This window comes from Ixodes scapularis, unplaced genomic scaffold (genome assembly GCF_016920785.2).
Source record: "Ixodes scapularis isolate PalLabHiFi unplaced genomic scaffold, ASM1692078v2 PGA_scaffold0__279_contigs__length_252992795, whole genome shotgun sequence".
Taxonomy (NCBI): domain Eukaryota; kingdom Metazoa; phylum Arthropoda; class Arachnida; order Ixodida; family Ixodidae; genus Ixodes; species Ixodes scapularis.
Window position 1 is genome coordinate 108,871,889 of NW_024609835.1, and position 22,877 is coordinate 108,894,765.

Below are 22,877 nucleotides of genomic sequence, written 5' to 3' on the forward strand. Positions count from 1 at the left end.
CCTCCCAGCTGAGCGGAGAGGGCCGCCATTTTCATTAATTCGCCCGGCGGAATGCATGGGATCGACATCCAAATCTTGGTTCTTTACTTTTATTTGGCAGGCTCTGGCAAGAAAATGGTATAATTAATGTTAATCCTCGGTGGCTTAAGAAGCTAACGAATTAAGTTCCTCCGCGTTTGAACGCAAACTTTGAGTCAGGCGAAAAAGAAATAAGCCCGTAGCAGACGACGCGTAGCCTCAACAGTGCTCCGCGCCGACAGAGTTGCGTCAGAAACCTTCCACAGCCCAGTAAGGTAAGGTGGCAGCTTGCAGAGGACTTCCATTATCCATACTGGTCTTTTTTTTTTTTTTTTTTTTTGTGTTTTTTACCATTTTATTTGTTACTCGATACTATTTCTTCGAAGTGTGGTTTAATGGAAATAGGAACACATGGCAAAACACCGATTTCGTAGAATCTACTGATTTTTGAGCAAAACCACTGACTTTTTGGGGATGAATCTGCTGACTTTTTTCTTCTCCGTCTGGCAACACTGTTCTCCAGCAAGATGGCTTCCAGCGAAATGGTGCGGAATGCCGGTAGCAGCTCAAACAGCTCGGGCCTCAGCAAGTGGCAGTATGCGTTGCTTTTTGGAACGCCGGTTGCCGCTGGCCTGGCCATCTGGTACTACAAGAGGACACGAGACAGAAAAAAGAAGCCGTCAGACTCTGGCAGCGGGAAGAGTGCCAAGTCGGAAGACCGGACCCTCTCGCACAACTCTCGCAGTGCTACCGATGTCGAGGTGAGTCCTTGAGAATATCGGCTAGGAGATTACTAAATTAGGGGAGCTTTAGAGGAGCATTGCCTTTTAAATTAGAGGTGCATTACCGGGTTTTGTGGATTTTATCTTTTCTTCGGTCAGCGATCATGCACCACGCCGTGTGCTTCGTACCGGTCCGCACGTTGTGCAAATCCTGGAAAACGAAGAAAAAACTTCCGCAGATAAGCTAACCTGTGTTAAAGCATACCATCCCTTATCACAGCAGAACCCCTACGAGAAGGCGAAGGCGTTCAAGAACCAGGGCAACAAATATTTCAAGGGAGGCAAGTTCGATAAGGCTATCGAATGTTACACGGAAGCAATCAACATCTGCCCGAAGGAGCACGTGAGCGAGCGCGCCACCTTCTTCCAAAATCGCGCCGCTGCCTTTGACAACCTGGTGAGCCTGAGAGGGAGCTTGGGGAAGTGGGGCCTCTTTCTGTCAAAATCTGCAACACGAGTTTTCTTGCAGAAAAATTACAAAGAAGTTATCTCTGACTGCAGCAGAGCCATAGAACTGAACGGCACTTACATCAAAGCACTTCATCGAAGGGCTAAAGCCTACGAGCTGGTCGACGAACTGAAGAAATGCCTGGAAGGTGAGAGCAGCCTGATATTGGGGGCATTTATGTTTATAATCTGTGCGAGAGGGCGAGCATGAGTGTAGACGTGGGTTTTGCTCAAGATCACCTGTTCACTTTTCATACAGCTATGCACATAATAATTATTGTGATGGTTTCTTTTTTTTTTTTTAAGTGTGTGTGTGTGTGTGGGGGGGGGGGGGGGGGGGGGGGAAGATAGATGGGGTTGGGATAGCGATAGCAAGACCCAAAACTATATTAATAACAGCAGTGATTCCAACGAAGAGACCCTGATAGTTTTTGAGGCATTGGAAAGGCAATGTTCATCATGCAAAACACACTTTTTTTTTCTTCCTGTAGACATTACAGCTGTCTGTATCTTGGAAGGCTTTCAGAACCAAAATTCACTAATGGTCACTGACCGGGTGCTGAAAAAGCTGGGAAAAGCAAGTGCCAAGGAGATTGTGAAGGTGAGCGCAAGCAACAGGGTCACTCACATAAAAAGTGACGAGGCACAAAACCATTCAGAGTCTGGACTATTTCATGTCCCTTTCCATCATTTGTCCTTTATTTTGGAGTTGTATCCATCCACTGCTTTAATATTTACAAATTCACATCTCAGCATGCACCCCTTCTCCGAAAGCATGTTTTTAAAGCTGCAATCTCGAGCCTGCGGCCCTCACTGTCCTCTAAGCTTAATGGTGCATAGACAATGTTCTTTACCTTGCCTTTTTAAGTTTGGTCACAATCTACCTGTCAAATCCTGTACCAGCGCCCACCCAAACTGAAGAGATAAATGCTAAAACATATAGGGATGAAAAAGAAAAACTTCATCAAAAATTAATGATAAACACTGGGGCATCCGCTACAAACCATGCTACTTGGGAACTGATACCGCAGATCGTGGACACGCCAAATTCGCGTTTCACAATGCGATAAATATGAGAAAATTTGCCACGATCTCCTGTGCCATGATACCGCAAACACCGTGGATGCAGCAGTTTTGTGTCTCACAGTGCAAAAAACTCTCAGAAACTGGCTACAAAGTTGCAAACCACGGGAACCAATATCGCGTGTGCGGATCGCGGTAAAAAAATGCGTGAACTCTACGAACTTGCATGCAACGGGAAGCAATATTGCATCCGCAGATCGCGGACATATATGCGGGAACCCACCGCGAACTCGTTTGTCACGCGTACCGGTGCCGCAAATCGCGCAGTTAATGTGATTCCCGTCCAACATCGCACAATTTCCAACGGAAATCAAGGGGTGAGCAATGTCTCGGAATTTCTATGTTATGGGTATTGAGCCAGAAAAACAGTATGGGTAATCTCTCGGCGGGGAGGGTGCCCTTTCGGGATTTTACGGTACTTCACAAAGTCTAAGAAGTAACAAATTGTTTGTACGCACGTCACTTTTCTATATAAAATATGCTGTAATAGTCTCAAATAGTCTTCATTGTGCCGAGAAATGGGAGGCAACAAACTCTTGCCTTCCTTTTCTTGGAGTGCAAAAGAAAATGGGTATAACTTTTATCACCCAGTTTGTATAGAAGTAGGATGCATGTACAAATAATTTTGACTAACTTTGTGAAGCTGGTAGATTATGTTAAAGCCATAAGAAGACTGCTGCATACGCCATAAACTGCTGCAGTACACCTCTACCCTTTTAAGTACCACACCCGTGTATACTCGGTTGCACTCCTGTGCACACCCCCTGCTGCACCCAATTATGCTCGTGTGGTTTTAGTTCATTTGCTCCCTGCCACTTCTAACCGGTCTAGAAATTTTTCTTTTACGTGTAGCGCCATTGATGAGCAAGCGATAAAAACCACATTTTTTCTTGTGTTTTTTGTTGGCGGCATGTGAAAAATTTTGTTTAAGCGACTTTCGTTTCGGCTTGCTCCTTCCTCCAGAAGGGCAAGTCTACATTTTTCAACCTTGCGCTTAATGGCAAACTCCATCTTTTGCACAGTCATTAGTTGCAGTTCATATGTAGTCTCTACTACATATGAACTGCAACTAATGACTGCGCAAAGGATGGAGTTACAGACCTGAATAAAAAAAATAACGAGTAAAGCCATTTAGAAAGTGACCTTGGGGTGCGAGGTCAAGGTGCCACCTTGCACGGTACCGTGTCTCTTAAAGCACAACATGAGGAAGATGTCCTAAGTTGGAGGCATGCTGACATCAATCAACTTTGAGCCATAGATCAATTTGTTTTTGATAAATAAATGTAATTCACTAAGCGTGCTACGGTGTTATTAAGATTAAAAGTTGCGTTCGGCATGCGAGGGAAAAAAAGATGTGGCATGGGGTGCACTTCGGCGGAAAAAATACTTGGCACTTGAAGGGTTGAAGGTAAGTGGATTATAGGTTCTAACCATACTTTGCTAATTGGGTTAGGCATGTACTTTGTGGAGTCGATTTTGAGAGGAGCGAACCAGCTCTGACAGCGTCTGCGGGTCCCTTTGCAGACGAGGAAGCCGACCATGCCCTCGAAGCACTTTATCCGCAACTACTTTGTGTCCTTTTGCGAGGACCCCATCATTGAGGCAACGCAGGCCTTCCGCCAAGGAAAGGCACCCCAGCCGGAAGACTCAGAGGAGCAGAAGAGGTGAGTCTATGGTCGTGACAGTCACTGCCTCAAAGCCGGAGGTGGCATCGTATTGCTCATGAGAGCTGTTCCACCTTAGGGGAAATGCAGATTGGTTGCGCAGTGAGGGAACAAGATTTCTTTTAATTTTCAGCATATGACTTTTGTTCTAGAAAGAGCAGAGAGCTCTACACGGTTGAAACAAACATTACTAGATCAACTCAGTTCTGGAACTGTCTATAGATGCTGCTTCTATGTGTCATACCACCCTTATCACTCGGAGGTTTGCCTCCCGTCGTTCAAAGCACCACGATTTTGGAGACCGCTATTATAGCAACTACTGAATATTCGTAGAACACACAGGTTTTTGAAGCACAGCGTGTAGATGGCTCTTCACCACAGCCTTTCTAGTGACTGCAGTTTTGAATCATAGCCACTAGGTAGATGGCGCATTGAACAATAAATAGTTGAAGCCCCTTGAAAAAATTTATGCTTCTCATGTTTTCCAAGTACCGACAACCGTTGTTGTGCGAATGCACAGGACATGTGCCATGAGCGGGTGCTGCACCTCAGTTTCTTTTCTAAGGCCGCTCATTTCAGTGCTGCGCCGTAATTGTCTTCCTAGAGAGCTGCACAGGGCATGGACCTCCCGCACTTGCACGTTTGATGCTGCTCATAAAAACAAACACCAATGCATCAATGCATTTTATAGGTAGTGGCCTCAGGAGAGGAGAAAGGGGGTTTGCTTTTCCACAATTAAGTTGATCTAGTAACGTTGGTTGGCCCGCACGATACATTGCCTGCATCTCCTAGTGTTGTGGAATGCGCTTTTTCGGGGGTAAAACTTGGAAGATAATATATTGTGCCCACAACTACTCTGAATGAGAACTACGCAAAAAAACTTAAGTGACATGTTTGGACTGTGTCGGGCGGTGATCACTACATGACACTTTTAGTGCTAACATGACTTCGGCACTTTTTTGCATTTTACTAAAAGAGGGTATTGACAAGCACCAATATATTTTTTTCTCAATTCAATTGGTGTTTTTTGTGAGCACACTTTACAGTACTATAAATTTTTATTTCAGTCTTTCAATTCTAAGAGAAAAAACAAAAAAACCTGCAAACCCATATTCGTGCCAACTGTGTTGCATGCTACATTATATAATCAGTGGCCTGTCTGCTAAGCGTCATTGGCAGGACCCGCTTGTGTGCAGTCATCAGCCAGTCTTAAGTGTTGCTAGCACCTTCTGCATGCAAGCAAATGCATTGTGCTTTGGACTTTTGATTGTTGTGTGATGCAAGCCTGAATCCTGGTGCCTTGGCTTACTTCGCCCGGTGACCTTTTTCATGTGGTTGCTTTCGGTCAGGGTACTGATGTATGAGAGCTTGGCTCAACTGAAAGTGATGCACTGCTCTTATGAACATTTTTTTCTAGCCTTATTGGTTATAATAACCAGATATGTAGCATTGGAGAATATAAACACACATTGCTAAACCCATTAAATTAAAGGTTGTACACTAAAATTCATCTTATAAATGTAGCCAACAATTGTTATTACTGGTAGTATGCATTTTGGTCTTGGAAAACAACCTCTCGTGTAATGGGCAGCAGTGGTTTCACCTAAGTGCTTTGGCACCTCATAGATACTGGAGCATCTGGGAGGTGCTTTTGCTATTTCCTAGTGATGGTTCTACCAAAAGAAATTTAATTTTGACAGTAGATAAACGCTTTAAAAATTGGGAGATTTTTAACGCGTTTAGGAGCTTGTGTCGCAAAAAATCCGGCGTCGGTGTCAGTGGGACCAAAAAGTTCCATAGAACAATGCGCGCAGCCACGTGTAACGTCACATGTGGCTGTAATGTCATGACCCTATCGACCGGCTAAGTTTGGTGTAAAAATTTTGCGGGAAATTTTCCCGCCAGATTTAGCGGAACACTTTCCCACCCTATTTAGTGGAATATTTTCTCAACTGATTTAGCAGTAAATTTTCCTGCAAGATTTGGCAGGAAAATTTAAATGAAAAGATGTGACATCACGTGACGTGTGATGCTTCCGACTAGACCACACACACACTTGCACAGCTTGGGAATGAGCACTGGTTTAATGAGAAGGCCTTGCGAATGGGGCCCGATAACGCTATCACGTTCCACTCTGAAAGGCGAAGCTTAAGCATCCCCGAAGTTCTTTAAAACTTGTCTTTATACAATCTGAAAATGTGCCTTCACAAAATTGATCTTTTATTTCTTTTCACAAAGAAACGAAGTAAAAAAGTGCAAAAAATATAAGTACTGGAACTTTGGAGCTGTCGTTTTATCTAGGGAATTCGGCATGTCTATAGGCAGCCTGCCTTTCTTGCTTGCGAGTTCCGCCAAATCACAGTTAGTGCAGTATTCCACACATTCTTTTTCAATGTATTATCTGCGACTGCATTTTGCGTAAGTGTCTCGAGTCTGGGTGCCGCGTTGTGTGCGATACAGTGGCTTTGCGCTGGCGGTGGAGTGCCTGGCCCGGGAGGAGTATGAGAAGGTGGTGGCCCACTGCAACGCGGAAGTGGACGGGGGAGGCAAATGCGCGGCCGAGGCCCTGCTGCTGCGGGGCACCTTCCACCTGCTCCAGGGTCGCTCCCAGGCCACCCTTGACGACCTCAACCAGCTGCTGTCCATGGACAACATCAGCAGCAAGGTGGGGGAATGGATGTGCACCCGTCACAAAGAACAGCATGCGTGCCCTTCGAGTACAGTGGCGTTTCTGAGCTAAACTTTCTGCGCCTTGTGTACCCGTCTGCGCGCAATAACTGAGGAAGCTGGCGACGTGCATCTCTTAAGTGCCTACTGTAATCGTGCATGCAGCTACATGGGGTTATGTGCCCAATGAACGTCACGTGCTGCACATTCGAATCTTGCTCGAGCAAACGCCACTTCGACGAAATTTCCGCAACGATGAGGTATCTTAAATTCCACACTTGTTTTCCGTAGAAAATAGCATATAAAAAGCCTCTCTGTAGCTAACAATTTTTCATACTCCACTTCGCTTCAACAAACATTAAAAAAAAAAAAAAAATTCAATCACTTAATTTCTAAATTACAGAAATATTAAATTATCTTTCCGTTCGATATCAGGGCTTGCAATGCCTCCAAACGGCCACTTTAAGCACAGGTGCCATGTCACATGCAGTTTTCAAAGTTGGAAACATGGGAGGATAGATGTTAACGGCTGTACCCTTTTTAACAAACTGTAGCTTGCACCACCTAACCTGAAATACTAGAAATGCATTATTTTTTACTTTCCTGGGGGATGTTTCCTCCTAGTTCGACGGTAGAAATATGCAGCTGTGTGTTTGTCCTTATCTATTGGCAGTTTGCTACGAACGAGTAACCTGACATCTGTGCTCAATTTAATAAACTTGGCAAAGTGTGATGGCTTTCTTACTGAACTGGAGCATTTTACCGTAACAACACACCCAGCATTGCACTGCTGCGGCTGTCATTGTAGTGGTTCTGATGGCCGTCTTCGGCCGCCCTTCTGCTCCTGGGTGTCGTGCAGGTGCGGGTGAACGCCCTCATCAAGCTGGGCACGCTCAAGGTGCACTCCGAGCACCTGGACGAGGCTCTGCAGGACTTTGAGAGGGCGGCAGAACTGGATCCAGCCAACGCAGACATCTTCCTGCACCGAGGCCAGGTCAGTGATACCACCTTTATGCCATACCTTTCGGTCGTTGAAGCCTGTTCAGTGGACGCACGGAGGGAGAGTCGGTATCTCCCATTACTCTCAAACGAGTGATAGCCTGCACCTCCTTTCAGTATTCAACTTTTAATGCCCCTCTAGTTTATTTGCCTGTAATTATTTCTTTTTTTTACTTCCCTGGAATCTTCACTTTAGTGTTGTCTTATTTTTTACTTTTATTTTGCATTATCCACGAGTAGTTTATTTCTTTCCTGTCTGCAACTCCTTAAAGGCCGACGACCAGACTCGAGATTCTGCAAGGCAGAGGATCCTCCTCACCACGGGGAGGAGGAAACACGCTACGGTGGACAGGGTACAAGTGGGAGAGGAGGAAGCGATGGAAAAGTGGAAAGCGCGAACTGGTCCTCGGCCTTTAAATATTTTTTTTTTTTTGTTGTAGCAGATCGGATTGCTCCCACTATGCATGTTACCCCTTTGGGGAGGGCAAGACTAAGTCTCTTGCACCTTAAAACCACACGTCGTTGCTTCAGTAGCGTCGGATGTCGTGAGTCTCAATCTCACTCGTGCCAGTTACAAACAGACCAGTCATCCTGAATTTGCGTAATCTGCTCTGTGCAATGCACACCCGGAGTTAGCAGTTGTAGTGCTTCGGCCAAGTTGGCCCTAGAGTCAGTAAATAAGATGTTTTTCAAAATTGTGCGACACTCGAGCCGTCTTGGTGCTCAAAGTCATTGTTGCCTGTCATCCGAAGCTTCATGTGAAGTCGCAGAAAGGAGGTGACTGGCCTCCAGAATTGTCAAAACAGTTCGCAGCAGAGTGTAACAATATCACATTTTCGAATCCTAACAGTCGCCAATTGCACCCACTCTGTGACAAGCTCCAAGAATGGTGGCGTCCGCCTGAACGTCGGGGAATGGAATGCCAATACTCTGAGCCAGTGGTTCTCAACGATTGATGTTTTGCGGACCCCTTGTTGATCGGCGGAGGTGATGAAGGATCCCCTTTGTGGTGAGGGGAAGAGAAAGGTATAGGTTAAATATGATATCGATTTGAGGGCTAGGGTGAAGTATCGTAGGATACTGCGCATCCGCCCATTTTACATTAAGCGCCCGCACCCAAATTTGTAAAATCTGAGGAAATATGCGCAGTACATTTATATGTAAAATTGATGACCAGCCAAGCGCCCATCCCCTGTTTTTTCGCGATCATCTTTAAATTTTGAGTGGGCGCTTGCCCGGTATTTTACGGTAGACTTCTTATTGACATACACACGAGAAAACTTGCCCGAAAATTGGAACACTTTTTCTCACTCCGAAAAAAGGCAACTTTCATTGCCGGGCTTGACTGAGTAGGCAGGGCTTGGTCCACGGACCCCTATTTGAGAACCACTGCTCTTAGCCATTCGTCCTCAAAACCGGCTTCCTAGGAATGTTCCCCAAACTATTGACGCGGGCTCCCCGAGCCCCCAAATCGATTGTGCCCTCCCCAAAATTCAGAGTTCCTGCAGTTTAAGTATTATTAAACGTGTTAGCATTTATTGCCCCAGTGCACGTTGTCATCTTTGGTTTGGACTGGACCGGATCAAACTGGCTTCGTGAGGCTGTGGCATGGTTCCCGCTGTGCTCTTCTGCTCTGTTCGTTTGCTTGTTACGTCCACTTTCCTTCTTATGTAAGAGGGAACCTTCGCGCAAATGCTGTCGCATTTCGTCGAGAATCGGCGTGATGACAGCCACGGTTTCGGCATAATTAATTTTAGTTAATTTGAGCTAATCATTGAAGCATAACAATGAGCCACGTTTTCTTCAGTTTTTACACTCCTGTTTAGAATGTCTGCGGGCTTTTGCACCGCTTTGGTGCTCTAGTGCCAAGACCGGGAGGCATCCCTCGGCTGTCGATCGAGAGGGGTTCTTTAAGATTAAGAAGTTGTAGAACCCTTGCTATAAGCATAGCCCATTTAGTGGCTCCGGTTGCCCACTATGGCAGTTGGCGTACCTAGAGGCGGACTCGCGTCAAGAAAGCATTGCCCGAAGAAATTTGTGCGAGGTGCAACTGAGGAGCGTCTGCCTTTGCCGCCGCAGGTACTGATGCTGCTGGACCGGCTGGAAGACACGCTGCAGGACATGGAGCGCACGTGCACCCTGCGACCGGACTTCCCGTCGGCTGCCGCCCAGCGCTGCTACGTGCAGTACCGGTGCGGCATGCGGGCCACAGACCCCGAGCAGCGGCAGAAGGCCCTGGACGGCTTTGCCGAGGTGCAGCAGCGCTTCCCCAACTGCCCCGAGAGCTACTTCCTGCACGCACAGGTGACTTGCACCAGGTCTGCCTAGCCGATGGGACCATTTCATGCCCAACTTAATGTTTTATATGAAGATTTTCTGCATTACTGAGTGAAACGCTGAACTCCCCTCAAAATTTTTCTTTTGTTTAAAATGTCTCAAAATATACTTTCCTCCAAAATTATGTAGGCTTGATCGTGCTGACAAAAACCAGGGAGCACAGAAGGTGTCCGGTACAAACCACACTTTGTGTGTCATTTGTGCTAGTTTTTTTCATTAATTTTAATATCTATTAAGCGATAGCTTTAAGGAGCTCGTTGTGCAGAAAAGCTGGCTTTAATGGGACGGGGAAATTCTGATTGGTCCATAAATAATCCATTTGCCTCAAAGAAAAAAATTTGAAGAATTTTGTACGGTGTCGGTTTGAACTTGCAACCCTTTAGTTGCGAGCCAGACACGCTACCCACTAGGCCACGCAGACTTTTTTTTCCTTGTCTTTATTGCATGGAAGGATAAACAATAAAGATAAACTGCTTATTCAAAGTTCACGAGCTTAGTTCAGTGTCATTTGTTAAGCAAAATGCTTTGATATCTATGAGACTACTAAATAAAGGTAACCATTCGGGAACTGCTTGAATGTCGTACACACTTGATACGAGTTATAAGATCAATGAAACTGATGACTACTTTCCGGTCAACAATGTTCGCTTATATTCCGCCACAGGTAACTAGCCGCATTTATGCCGGAGTCATCATTGATTCGAAAACTATGATTACTAGGAGTGGGCCGTCTTTCCGTGTTTAAAAGAAAATAGGCGGGTTATCCTTTGGGGGTGGGGTATCTTGGGATATTATGGTAGTAGTGGCTTTCAATGACACTGAATAAGTTTCTAATTGAAACTGTATGTTTTGTTGTCACGAATTAAGACATTGATTAACAAATTTTAGTTAAATGTCCAGTTTATCGTGATCATTAGCCCCCTGTATAATGTTTGTCTGGCCGTAAAACTAACCTGACCTTTCATGCTTATTTTAAAATAAATCTGTAAAGTCTAAAAGAAACACCCGATATGCATGCTTTGAACGTATCTGGAGACGGTTTTTGTACGACCAGTGCGACAGGAGCATCATACAAGAGGCACGCCTTAGGCAGTGTCGGCAAACTCTCTTTTGTCATGACTTTTAAACCCTGAGATTGGGAAGGAAACTTGAAGATGAATTAGAAGGGACAAGAAGGTGCAATGTGACCACAACTTATGAGCACCCACAGCAGGCAAGGAGGTCAGTCCAGGATCACGCTCTAAGGCATTGGTTGTTGGTTATTGGTGATTAGCATTTCAGCTAGCGATGTTATCAGGGTACGGACACAGGTGTTTTACTATGGAATATGTGCATGATTTAATCAAATTGTAAGCGCAGGAACGCACGTGCGTAACAATATAACCGATTGCAGTGCTTGATTTAATAGTCTGAGTTGCCTCCCATGTCCTCATGCTCACAGCTGCTAACCGAGACTCAGGAGTTTGACAAGGCGGAAGAGTACTTCCGCAAGGCAGAGAAGGCAGACCCTACAGACCCCAATGTCTACGTACACCTGGGGTGAGTGCCACGTTAGACTGGTATCTGCAGTTCATTCAACTGCATGGACTAGGTTATAAGTAGGGCTCCGTGTTTTCGGAGTTTATTTTTCGTCAAATTCAAAGGGTGTTTTTCGGAGTTTATTTTTTGCCGAAGATTCGGAGTTTATCGGAGTTTATATATTTTTTATTCCCGATTCTCCGAAATTCAGAGTTTAATTTCGCTCTGTTTCCTATTAAAAATACATAATAACCGAATGTAAACGTATGTCAGATAAAAAAAAAACGCGCTTGTATCAATTGAAATATCTTCAGTTGAATTTGGCGTTGGTGCCATTGTCATTGGCAATACTAATTTATCCATGAGAAAAGTCACGCACCAAATCAATAAACTCCCGACGGTAGTCGCTAGGAAGCTCGTGGTCGTCCCATCCTATTTTATCAATCTAGCCCGCGGCCGCGCGAGGTGGAGTGGTTAAGGAGGTAATAGAGAGTTTGAACTGCCCCTCTTCCCAATTTTATACAATCCCTATGGTCCATAGCTTTCACTGTTACAAAAACACACCCTTTCCTTTCTCTAAATCACAAATCGCATGATCCAAACTGGAAACTTAAAGAGTGGCTTTTATCGTGACCCGAATGTACAACGAGCGACCTGCTGCACTGAATCAACCTTGAAGAGACAAGCGGCAAGACCCGTTCTGAGAAGTGTCCGAGATTTGAAAGATAAGATGGTGGAATTTTTCCAGGACCATTGGCTCTGGGCTAATCAAACTGTAAAAGATAAAAAAAAAAAAAAAAAAAAACAGTTTCTTACTTTTTTTTTTTTTTTTTGCCCGGGGGGGGGGGTGTGGCATTGACACACAAATATCTGGAGTTTATCGGATAAATCCGAATTGACCAAAATTTTACCGGTGGGTGTTTTTCGGATTTATCCGAAAACACTGAGCCCTAGTTATAAGCGTGTAAGCTTTTCAGACCGCAACCCCGAAAGCCATGTGAATACTGAAAACCATTATTTTCTCTTCTGGGATATCTAGTCAATGAAACATGTTTCAGTTTTTCTGGTGTCCTTAGTGGAACTATTGAACGTAAACCCTAAACTACTAGAATATCTTTTGCACAGAAAAAAAAACAAAAAACCGCATCTCCACTTGGTGAATGATGTTGATTGGGGCGAAGCTCTGGTGGTGCTTGTCTGTGTAGACGCTGAGCCGCGGCATGCCGAGCCTTTCGTTCGTTTTTATCCATGTCACGCTGCGGTCAAATGCTCAGATGCGTATATAACCACGTTCCATACCACACATTCTCTTTCTGACATGGATGAAAACGAAAGAAAGGCTCGGCATGCTGCGGCTCACCGTCTACGCAGACAAGCACCACCAGAACTTCGCCCCAATCAACATCATTCACCACTTGGAGATGCGTTTTTTTTTTTTTTTTTCCCCTACACGAGCACGGGAGCACTCGCTCACGTGCTCGTGAGCACGAGCACCCGACTCCGGACATCGGACGAACATGGTTAGCTCCTAAGGAGCTTCGCCCCTTAAAAAAAAACTTGTTGGAGTTCTCGGATAGATTGATAGGCATGCTCTTATCAGTGTGATTTGTGGTTTTGTTAATTAAGAGTTTTTGAATCTGTTATTTATGTGGCACTGGTTATACACAGTGCGATGCGACGGGACCTCTGTATTAATCTTTGCTATCAGCTTGTGTTCATTCCAACATAACATCCTGAAGGGCGATTCATGCCTCAGCATTCAATTCAGAACGGCTGGATAGCATTACGAACTGAACACTTGGCAATGTTTCTTCGCCAAGGAAGCATGTCACCGTGACCAAGGCACGTAGCCAGAGGGGGGAGGCCTATGGGGCCTGGGCCCCCCCCCCCCCCCAAAATCTTCCATTTTGCTGGGACCTCCTCTCCCCCTCCCCCTCATACAGCATTTTGTTATGGGCGGCCCCCCCCGAAACAAAATCCTGGCTACGTGCCTGCCGTGACCGCCATGTTTCCTCGCCAAAGAAACATGGCACCCTGACCGCCCCTTGGCACCTTTCACCGTCCGGAGGTTTACGATAACTTCGGTATGTCGAGATACTGCAATGCATCATCTCATAAGCTCCTGCTGTTTCTTTTTTGACAGAGAACGGGCTGTGGCTGTTTTAAGTAAACCTAACCGTTTCCAGTTCTCACTCCAGTGACGGAACTAGAACACACGAGTGCCAGCAGGATGCCGACGCAGCACTCATCTCCTCACCAATTGAGCACAAGTGCCAGCCGAACGTCTTGCTCGAGTAGATTCGCGTTTCTCCCGCATGTCACATCACGTGATCAAACATAGAGTGATGCCATGCTAGGAGCAGGTTGATGCACACTCTACTCCTAGCACGCACTAAATGAGTGAGCTCTGGGCTTTCAACGTTCTTGCCTAACGCGCACACTTTTCTTTTTTCATCTTGGTATGCTTTTTGGAGGGCCATTCACGAGGAAGCTGCATCACAGCACGAATCTTTCGTCTTCTCCGTTCCGGCATCTCTCATTCCCAGAGTTATAAAGCGGGAGTTGCAGTGGTTCCAGAAATGGTGGCCCTGCAGCCACATCTAGCTCGACGCCGCACCACGCTCTGTGCTACCGCTGCCTTTGCTACAAAATTGTCTATAAAGAAACCCACGTCATTGTTGCTAGGCGCTATTGCAGGAGGTGGGTCTAAATGAGGTGCAGACTCATGCAGTGTGCCCGCCTGACAACGTGCTCTGTTCCTCGCAGGATCCTGCAGCTGCAGTGGAAGCAGGACTTTGACAAGGCCGTCCAGTACCTGCAGAAGGCGATCGACATGGACGAGAAGTGCCAGTTCGCCTACGAGACCTTCGGCTCCATCCAAGTGCAGAGGTGGGTCGCTTGGGGCCGGAGTGGGTCGAGGATGCCGGAGAAACTCCCGGTGATGCATGTGTGAACTAGCACCACTGTATATGCTCCCGTTGGGAGCAGAGCAGAGCCATTGATTAATGTTAGAGTTCGTCGACAACCCACGCTTCCTATTGGCTCACGGCAATCACTTGGGCAAGCTTTTCGTGCGCTTTCGCAAAAGGTTCCTGTCTTTGCTACAGGAGCACTGGTATGGTATCGGCAGTCGTTTTTTTTTGCAACATTTTGAGTGTTTGATGCCAGGGTGCTGCGCTTTCGGGTGTAATATTCGGCATGTGGGGAAAACAGCTTTTTTGTATCGCGGTGGACGAGAAGCACCGCACACGGCTACTTTTGTGGCTGTCGTGGATGAGTAGAACGGACTTCACTTGCACCTCTTGTACTCGGCTGTGCAAGGTGGGCTATATCATTGCGATAATTAGTGTAGCAGTTTGAAGAACTGAACGAACACAAACTGCAATGTTCATTCTGACGAAGATTTGTTTTCTGGATGTTGGGACGACGGCAAATGCAAGCTAGTGCAAAATGCAGTGCCTTTGATCTTCACCCAAAAGTTACGAAGGGCTCTTTTTTTTCGAGGAGCCGAGAACAAATGCATAGCATTTAAGGAAGGACATTAACCTAAATTTAAAATTTTTTTGAAAAAAACAAAAAAATATGTATTTTTTTTATATTTGAGGTTTTTGGTTTTAGAAACTAATTATATGACCTTACACTAAATTTGATAACCATACACCAAATAGTTGCGTTGATATAAAATATTTTCATCGCAGTTTTGAGGCAGTAACAGAGTATAAAATTTCAATGTGTAAATGCATTTTTCTCAGTTCCACTTTTTGCTGCAAATTTTGTATGAAGGAATTTTTTTTCGAAGGTAAAAGTATTCTGATACCACAAATCAAGATGTTTCTGAACTGAAATTTACTGGAGAATTGGGCTATCTACTTTATTTTGTTTTAAGTTGAATCTCTCATTGAGAAAAAAACTGTTTTCTAAAATTGACATAGGGCAGATATGCTTCTCATATTTTGAGGTAATAACTCTTCCTGGATTTTACATTATAAAAACTAGATAAGCCCGAAGTCCCATATCTCCCACTTTATATTTATTTATTTATTTATTGTACATACCCTCAAGCGCCGAAGCATTGTAGAGGGGAGGGGCAAAGCAAACAAAAATAAAACAAACTGACAAAACAATAAAAAACAAACAACAAGAAATTGAAATATCAAAAACACACAGCCATTGGCAAAAGCGGCAAGCAATATATTTTACGGAAAAAAATAAACAAAATAAAATGACTCATGTTGGCTCACCAAACAGAAATGTAGACAAAGATTGGCGAAAAAGAGAATAATCAGGTATAGTTGCGATATCTGCTGGAAGGTGGTTCCAGTCGTTTGATGTATGCGGGATAAATGAATAAAAAAAAGTGTTTGTTTGGCAACGTGTTAATCCAACTTTATTCCGATGTTAATTGACTTAATTCAGGCAGTCAAGAATGGTGCTTAATAGCTTCATTTGCATATCATAGATTTCTGAACGAAAAGTGACGCATATTCTTATGCAGGTACTATGTAACATTATCCTAGAGAGCTGACAGTTTGCACAATACACATACATCTGATCTTAAATCTCCCCTGCGAATTTCATTCCGGTCACTTGAGTAGTTCAGAGGTTAAATCTCTAAGCTAAAAATCTGCGCATTAATTGACTGCTACTGTAAAGACTTGCCGCTAGCTCGCCATGAATTTCTCTCATCACATTGTTGCTGTATCACGTTTCCTATCTGAACGTACAATATTGCATTGCTTCTCACGTATTGACTATATACGCTGGTTTTATTCTGCGCATGTGAATTGATTAGCTCGTCTTAGCTTGGAGCACATGGAACGAAAGTTTGCGCTGCAGAAGCCAGGGATCCTAGGCTCAATCATCACCCGTATACCTGTTTCGATTTGGACAAGCATTGTACCGGCACGCTTTCATGTATCACTACTGCGTGATGCACATTACAGGCCCCAGGCTAGCAGTTGTACAGCACTGGCTAATTAATTGAAGAAACACCGCGAAAAGTTGGCGGCAGCACCGCACAACCGCCGCTTATTCACCACCGAGCCCGCTCTGTTGTCTGCTACCGTAAGGTGATTTGGGCTGAAAACAAGACTTCTTCGCTCGCTCAGAACATAACAAGTGATACAAATGCTTTTAGAGTGCTTAGCTATTATATTAAAAACAGTTTTCACACAATAAATAGCCTAGATATAACGAAACCCCAGCTTTCTTCTATACCCGATACATCTACCGCGCAAGAGTTGGATCTTTTTTTGGCATTTGCTGCTAGTTGCCGAGGGGGGGTGCTACAGTTGGCGTAACTCTGCCCCCTATGAGAACATATACAGTGGCGCTAGTTCACACTTGGGAAAAACTCTTTGGCCCCCGACCGAATTCGCTCCACTGTTAACATTTGTTGCCACCCACTGCATCCGTGCAGCTCTGGTTTCTCGCACAGATACGGTGCAACCCACTTATAACAATAATGAGGAAACCCGAAAATTCAATCGTTATAACCTAGTATCGTTATCTGGGCTAGAAACTGATCGTTTCTAGTCTAGAAGCTCTAGAAACTGATCGTTATAAGTGGTACATCGCTATATGTGGTATCGTTATAAGTGGATTGCACTGCACCAGAGAAGACAGCCTCGGGCCCGTGCAGTGTTAGAAAACTGCTCTCGCAGGCTCCCTTTTGCAGTCAACACTTTGCTGCTACGCGATATAAAATAGCTAACAGCCCACAGTGCAGAGAAAGTATCCAATGTTCTCTCAGCAAAACGAGAATGCAGTAATAAGATGGGCAAAGGGGAGGCAACATGTTTATGTACCGCTCATGCCCATTTCCGTGCCAATTTTATTCCAGAGATCTTTCTTGTGGGCACTGTCTTTGTTGTAAAGTTGTTGAAAAGGGTTGGATAATTCTTTAGTCTCTGAGTATTTCTGCTGGCAGAGCGAGTGGTCGGTGGACTCTGGCAATCCATACAACTTGGCCGGGATGCGAGATCAACAATTGCCATGTCCTCCATGCTTTTGACTGCGGAAACATAGAAACTTCTTCCGCGCAAAAAAATAGGTCCTGGACAGATTGCTCTCGCCGGCGGTGAGTGAACTTTGCCACCCGCTGTCAATGTTTGCGTGGACCCGCAAGTGTGAATAAAGCGATAGAGGGGACTTGCTGGTCTTGCACACAAACGTCTGTTGTAGAAGCGATAGTGCAGCTAGTACTTGTGTCGAGGTCCAGAGAAGGGGATGCAAGGAGAGATAGGGGTCTACTCTACAGGACAACTCGCTATCAACGATTGTGCAGCACCGCTTTAAATTTTGCAGCATTTGCTCCCAAGTTCTTGTTCATGGTTTTCCCTTTTGCCTTGCTACAAACTTACACATTCACAGTTTAGTGTCGTGATTAGTTTTTGTCCAACTTTCTGATGCTTGATACGTGAAAAGGCGCATTCAATGGGACCACATAAATGGTCGCTTCGGCTCCAACAGACGTTGAACGATGTCTTTTATTTAGGGGTGTGGAAATATTGAAGTTTGTTTTAATATAAATTGAGTACAAGGGGTGTTGTGTCAGGTGGTTTTGGAACGTCGTGGTTGTTCCCGTCAGTGTTTGTAGGACACTTTGGCACGACTTGCACTGAGCTTTCTACGGTGAGGGTTTTGTGTGATACTGCCAGAGAAGACTTTTCCAGCTTTCACTCCTTGCTCGCTCAGTGGCTCATCAACTGCGGCTGAGGCCGTACTTTGAGAGCATGCTCGAGCAAGGACCGCCATTAACTAGAGCAGCTAGTGTGGCTGACAAATTGCCAAGTAAAGCACACAACGCAGTGTTAGCCATCTTGTCCGGTAGTTGAGTTGTCTATGGCAATGGAATGTTCCTATAGTTTTTTCTTCTCGTTAATTTCCAAACATTTATAAATATTTTGAGAAAAATCATCGAGATAAGCGATTGTTTTGCCTATTTTTATTATGCAAAGAAAGCATACTAATGTATATGTAGACTATATCGCTAAAAATAAGAAACCGAAACTACTGCCGTCTCACAGGGCAGATAAGAGTTATGTGCAAAACGGCAACAGAGCCGATATAGAAAAGATAATGAATGCATTGTGTGTAGATTACATTAAATAAACATTCTGAGATACCTCAGAATGTTCAGTGGATGCGAAATTATCCTTTATTTACCCGAACATTCGTAGTCTTTTCGAATATCCGGATGTGGCCGAATATTTGGGGAATTTTGAATATGCAATTCGCAAATTGAATATGAATGAGGAAAGTATTTAATTTGTATTCGAAATTCTGAATATTCACACACCTCTATTTTTATTGTGAACAAGAGTGGACAATAAAAATCCCTATGATTTAAATTATGATTTAAATCAAACCTTACCTGCAAAAAGAATCTCGAAAAAATTGTTTTTATTTACTGTTGGTTCATCATTTTAAGCTTCCTGTGTGAATTTGTTTTGTTCTGAAATCAAAGAATTATCAAGCAATGAAGATTTATATCGGGCTGAACACAAGCGAAAAGCTGTGTTCTGAGCAAATCGGAGCATTGAGTTCTTTGTCTCCGTCCACTTTGTTCGCCGGTTACGTAACATCCTATTTCAAGCAAATGAGAAGGCGAAAGGAAGGAACAAAAGTTAGAAAAATAATGTCTTATTGCGAGTCAATCAAGATGCAAAAGAAATAAAACAAAATAAAGCTCTTTAGCTGGCTCAGTGATGGAAGTGCTGCGCCATTTGTGCCAAATTATGCCATGAACGAAAGTCTGCTACATGTTGCGCCGAAGCGCCATTTTTGCTAAATATTGCACCACACCTGTGCCAAAGCAGCCTTAAAGTCCAACCTACAGAATCGTCTTTACCGGGGAAAAAAAGGGTTCCCAGTTTCCTTCTCTCCATTCCCACTCACCCACTTTTCCCCTCCTCTCCACACAGGAGTGGATCTCTGAACTACTCCCGGTGGAGAGGAGGAGGGTCTTCCTCTTTCTCAAATGGAACGGAGGAATTGAGGGAGTGTTTCCTTCTTTCTGCTTGTTGGTCGGCCTTCAAGCAAAGCACAAAATAAAAAAATTTAAAATATTTTTGGTTGATTTTATTTAGAGAAGTTGAAGGAAACGAAAATGGTAAAAATATATATTTCACAGTGAATATCCTACCGGCCGTTTAGTTTGTTTCATCCTAGGTAAGCGCAGTGGAAAGCTCAAACACATACTATGAAAAAGACATGAATGTGCAAGTCTAGGGGCATTCGCTGCTCTTGGTTGGTTTAGCCGATGAAAGAGCACGCACAGATAGATAATGAATGCCATGATGTTGCGTCTTTGAAGCTGCTTGAATTGTCCCATTGGTCGGGAGCGTTGCCTGTGTTTTGACTTAGTAGGAAACGAAGTGCAAAGGTTGCTCGTCAACCGCGCTGGCCCCGTCGTCGTCTGAACTTCCATTCGATGTCTTCGATGTCAGGAGTTGAATGTCACAACAAAAAAAGTGCAAAAAATGGGATAACGACTACAGTCTAAGCTCGTTATAACAGACCTTGATTTTGACCAAGATTTTGGTCCGTTGTAAAAGAAGTATGTTGTACTATGCAGATATGAAGTTGAGTCAATGGTGCATAGTGGAAGACCAACCGAACTTCACAAATCGGTATGTTATATCCAAATGTCTGTTGTAAACAGGTCTGTTATGATGAGCTTAGACTGCACTGTAACAAGACAGAACCAAGGTCCTTTACTCCTAATGATATCACTTGTTTATCCCGTTTGCCACATGCCTTCCCCTTGCCGTGGCTGCAGAGTACCGTGGCACTTTTGCCGCTCGCATCAACCTTCATGGTCTAACACCAGTGTGCATCCGTCGAGCTTCACCGCTTTGCACCGGAGTGCTAGGAGCAGTGGCTGTTGTGGGGGAGGCATGGGTTAGCACCATTGGCTTGAAAATCCTGCTCAGTACTATTACAGATCGACCGTCTTTGGTATTGACTGTAGGTTAACCTCTAATCTAAAAAAAAGAAACTGTGCTGAAAAAAAAAATGTGGCCTATGCTTGAACAACTACTTCAGTGAAGGTAGTTCCCGTGCAGCTGTCAAATGTAAAAGCAAGAAAACTTTGACTGGACTCTGGTTCAACCGCCTCTAAAGTGCAATGTAACTTAAAGCTCAATTGTAGGTTTTCATAATATTCGCTGAATATTATGAAAACCTACAATTTTATGTTTTTGAGTTTATGAAATCAGAGTCTTGAGTTTGGCGTTTATAAACCTTGTGAAGGGGGGAAAGGGGGTGCATTTTTATTGATAGACGTTTTAGCGCATTAGCTGATTTTTTCCGGCATTTTACAGGAGTTATATTTACAGGCTAAATTAACTACTGACCGTAAAAGAAGGAGAAAAGCCTAGCTCAACTGAAGTGTTGCACTAGGCTTTATTTTTCAGTTTTTTTTTTTTTTAATATATTAATCTGAAATGGAATTTGCTCTGACCTCGACTTCATTTCTGAAGGCTGTGTGTTTTTTTGCATTCCTATCAGTTCTTCCTACAAAATGTAATATCTAATATGCTTCAGCATCAAAAAGTAACTCTCATTTATTATCAGATATGAACTCATTTAGCGATGCAATCACATTTTTATGTTCAAGTGGCGGGCTAACAGATGCTGGCACCTGCTCCAAAAACGTCAGTCACTGCTCCACACCAATATTTTGCCTGCTACAAAGGAATAATGCCACTCTCATTACTGCTAGCTAAAAAAATGAAGCTGTTTTTTGTTCTAGTGTGGCATTAATAAAACTTGTTAATTAAACTGTACTTTAAATTTAGTCATTATTCCACGTGATTATCAGTGATCGTACGGATTGATCGACCAATCCGACTGATATTTAATACATCGTCCCGTGTTTAAAAATACATGCAGTAGTAATAAAGAGTCAGTTTTTTCCAGCTACAGTGATTTAAATCAGAATAATCTGATAGAAATAGAAAAAAATTATGATTTGAATCAAATAAATTTATTTGATTAAAAACAACTTTCTTTTTCACTTTGATGTGAACTATTTTATTTTCAAACTAATATTGGAAAGTATGACACTCTTGCCCACCTAGAGAGTAAATCTTTATTTCTTTACTGTTCCTAATCCTGCTGCCAAACCAATGTCATGGAGATCTTGACATACAGGAGTGTACCTCTAGACAACTTAGCACTGCATCACTAATATAGTGCAAAGTCAGCGCTGCATCAGCAGGGTCAGCGCTATTTGCTGCGCTGACTAGTAGCACCATAAACGTGTAAACAGGCCTGGAATGGAACGTGTCTAGGAGGCTTTGTCGCTCTTGTACTGACCCCCGTGCGTCGCTTGGGGACTCCCGCAGGGGCTTCCTCAAGGAGGGACTGGAGCTGTTTGAGAAGGCCATCGCCCTCGCCCAGACGGAGACGGAGCTGGCCCACCTGCTCTCTCTGCGGGACGCGGCCGAGGCGCAGGGCCTCGTGGCGCAGCGCCTGGGCATCGTTGTGGGACCGGGCCTCAGCTAGGGGTCCCCGGGCTAGCAACCCCACGCCGCCGTCTGCCACCTGCCACGGTTCTCCGCTCGTTTTGTCCTCCCCTCCGCAGTTGGCGAGATAAAGCTCGGCGGGCCCCGCACGCCGCACCGTTTCGTGCCTGTGGTGGCTTCTGGTTAGACGGGACTCATCGGGGACCAATGAGACTCGTGCGCTTTCCCGGCAGGGTACCCTCCGTTCCCCAGATGTCCTTTGGACGGAGGAGTCACCGGCTGAAAACGCCTAGGCTCTGTTTTTACTGTTGGCAAAGGCTGCCAGCAACGGGCTCCTATACTCCGGTTTAGCTTGCAATGGACCGGGGCAGATGAAACGAGCCATTCCAGACAATTCCACGCCGCGATTGTGTCGCGCGACTAGGCGTCCCGTGCATTGCAGCGTGTCTCACGAAGGTCGCGCGACACCTGCGCAGTGTGGGATTTGCTTTGTTGGCTCGCAGCGGCGTCTGCGGTTCGTTGTGAGGTGAAGCGGAGTAAAGCTGCGAGGTGCGCCTTTGCTGCACTGCGGTGACGGCAGTTCTCGACGACGCGAGCTCGCGACTGCGTCCTTTGCCGCACTCGCGACGCAACTCGTAATTGGCGGCTCTGCGCTCGATCGCACACTGCCAGGGTCTGCTCGTCGACACAGTGAGGGGAGAATGGACGGTCCCAAAGCGAACAAACATGATGTGGGAGACGAGCAAGGGGGAAGTCGTTGTCGGTTTGTTTTTCTTCCAGGGTGCCTCCAGCTGTAGAATTCCAGCTTTGCTTTTCAGGAAAGCCATGTAACCTTTGTTTCTAGTCTGTATAACAAAATAAAATGAAGGGTTTTCCCGGTTTTTTCTGAT

The 22,877-nt window shown here is 44.7% G+C and overlaps 1 protein-coding gene across 2 annotated transcripts; it reads left to right on the forward strand.

The window, feature by feature from the left end:
- The first annotated feature begins 324 nt into the window (after window positions 1-324).
- Window positions 325-22,877, forward strand: LOC8034011 (mitochondrial import receptor subunit TOM70). 2 transcript variants are annotated; one of them, XM_029990675.4, is made up of 11 exons: window positions 325-779; window positions 1,024-1,197; window positions 1,270-1,396; window positions 1,739-1,848; window positions 3,855-3,994; window positions 6,455-6,659; window positions 7,521-7,655; window positions 9,740-9,964; window positions 11,439-11,536; window positions 14,282-14,404; window positions 21,868-22,877. In XM_029990675.4, exons 1-11 carry the CDS (start codon window positions 546-548, stop codon window positions 22,025-22,027), a joined length of 1,731 nt encoding a protein of 576 aa, XP_029846535.2. In that variant the 5' UTR covers window positions 325-545; the 3' UTR covers window positions 22,028-22,877. The 2 variants fall into 2 exon arrangements, with proteins under 2 accessions (XP_029846535.2, XP_029846534.2); XM_029990674.4 differs by having other exon boundaries at window positions 533-779; window positions 1,021-1,197.

Excerpts from the sequence above, each read along its gene's own strand:
- LOC8034011 (XM_029990674.4), top strand. The coding sequence starts at position 546 with ATGGCTTCCAGCGAAATGGTGCGGAATGCCGGTAGCAGCTCAAACAGC. Across the intron at positions 3,995-6,454 it reads GACTCAGAGGAGCAGAAGAG|TGGCTTTGCGCTGGCGGTGG; the intron begins GTGAGTCTATGG and ends TGTGCGATACAG. Across the intron at positions 9,965-11,438 it reads GCTACTTCCTGCACGCACAG|CTGCTAACCGAGACTCAGGA; the intron begins GTGACTTGCACC and ends TCATGCTCACAG.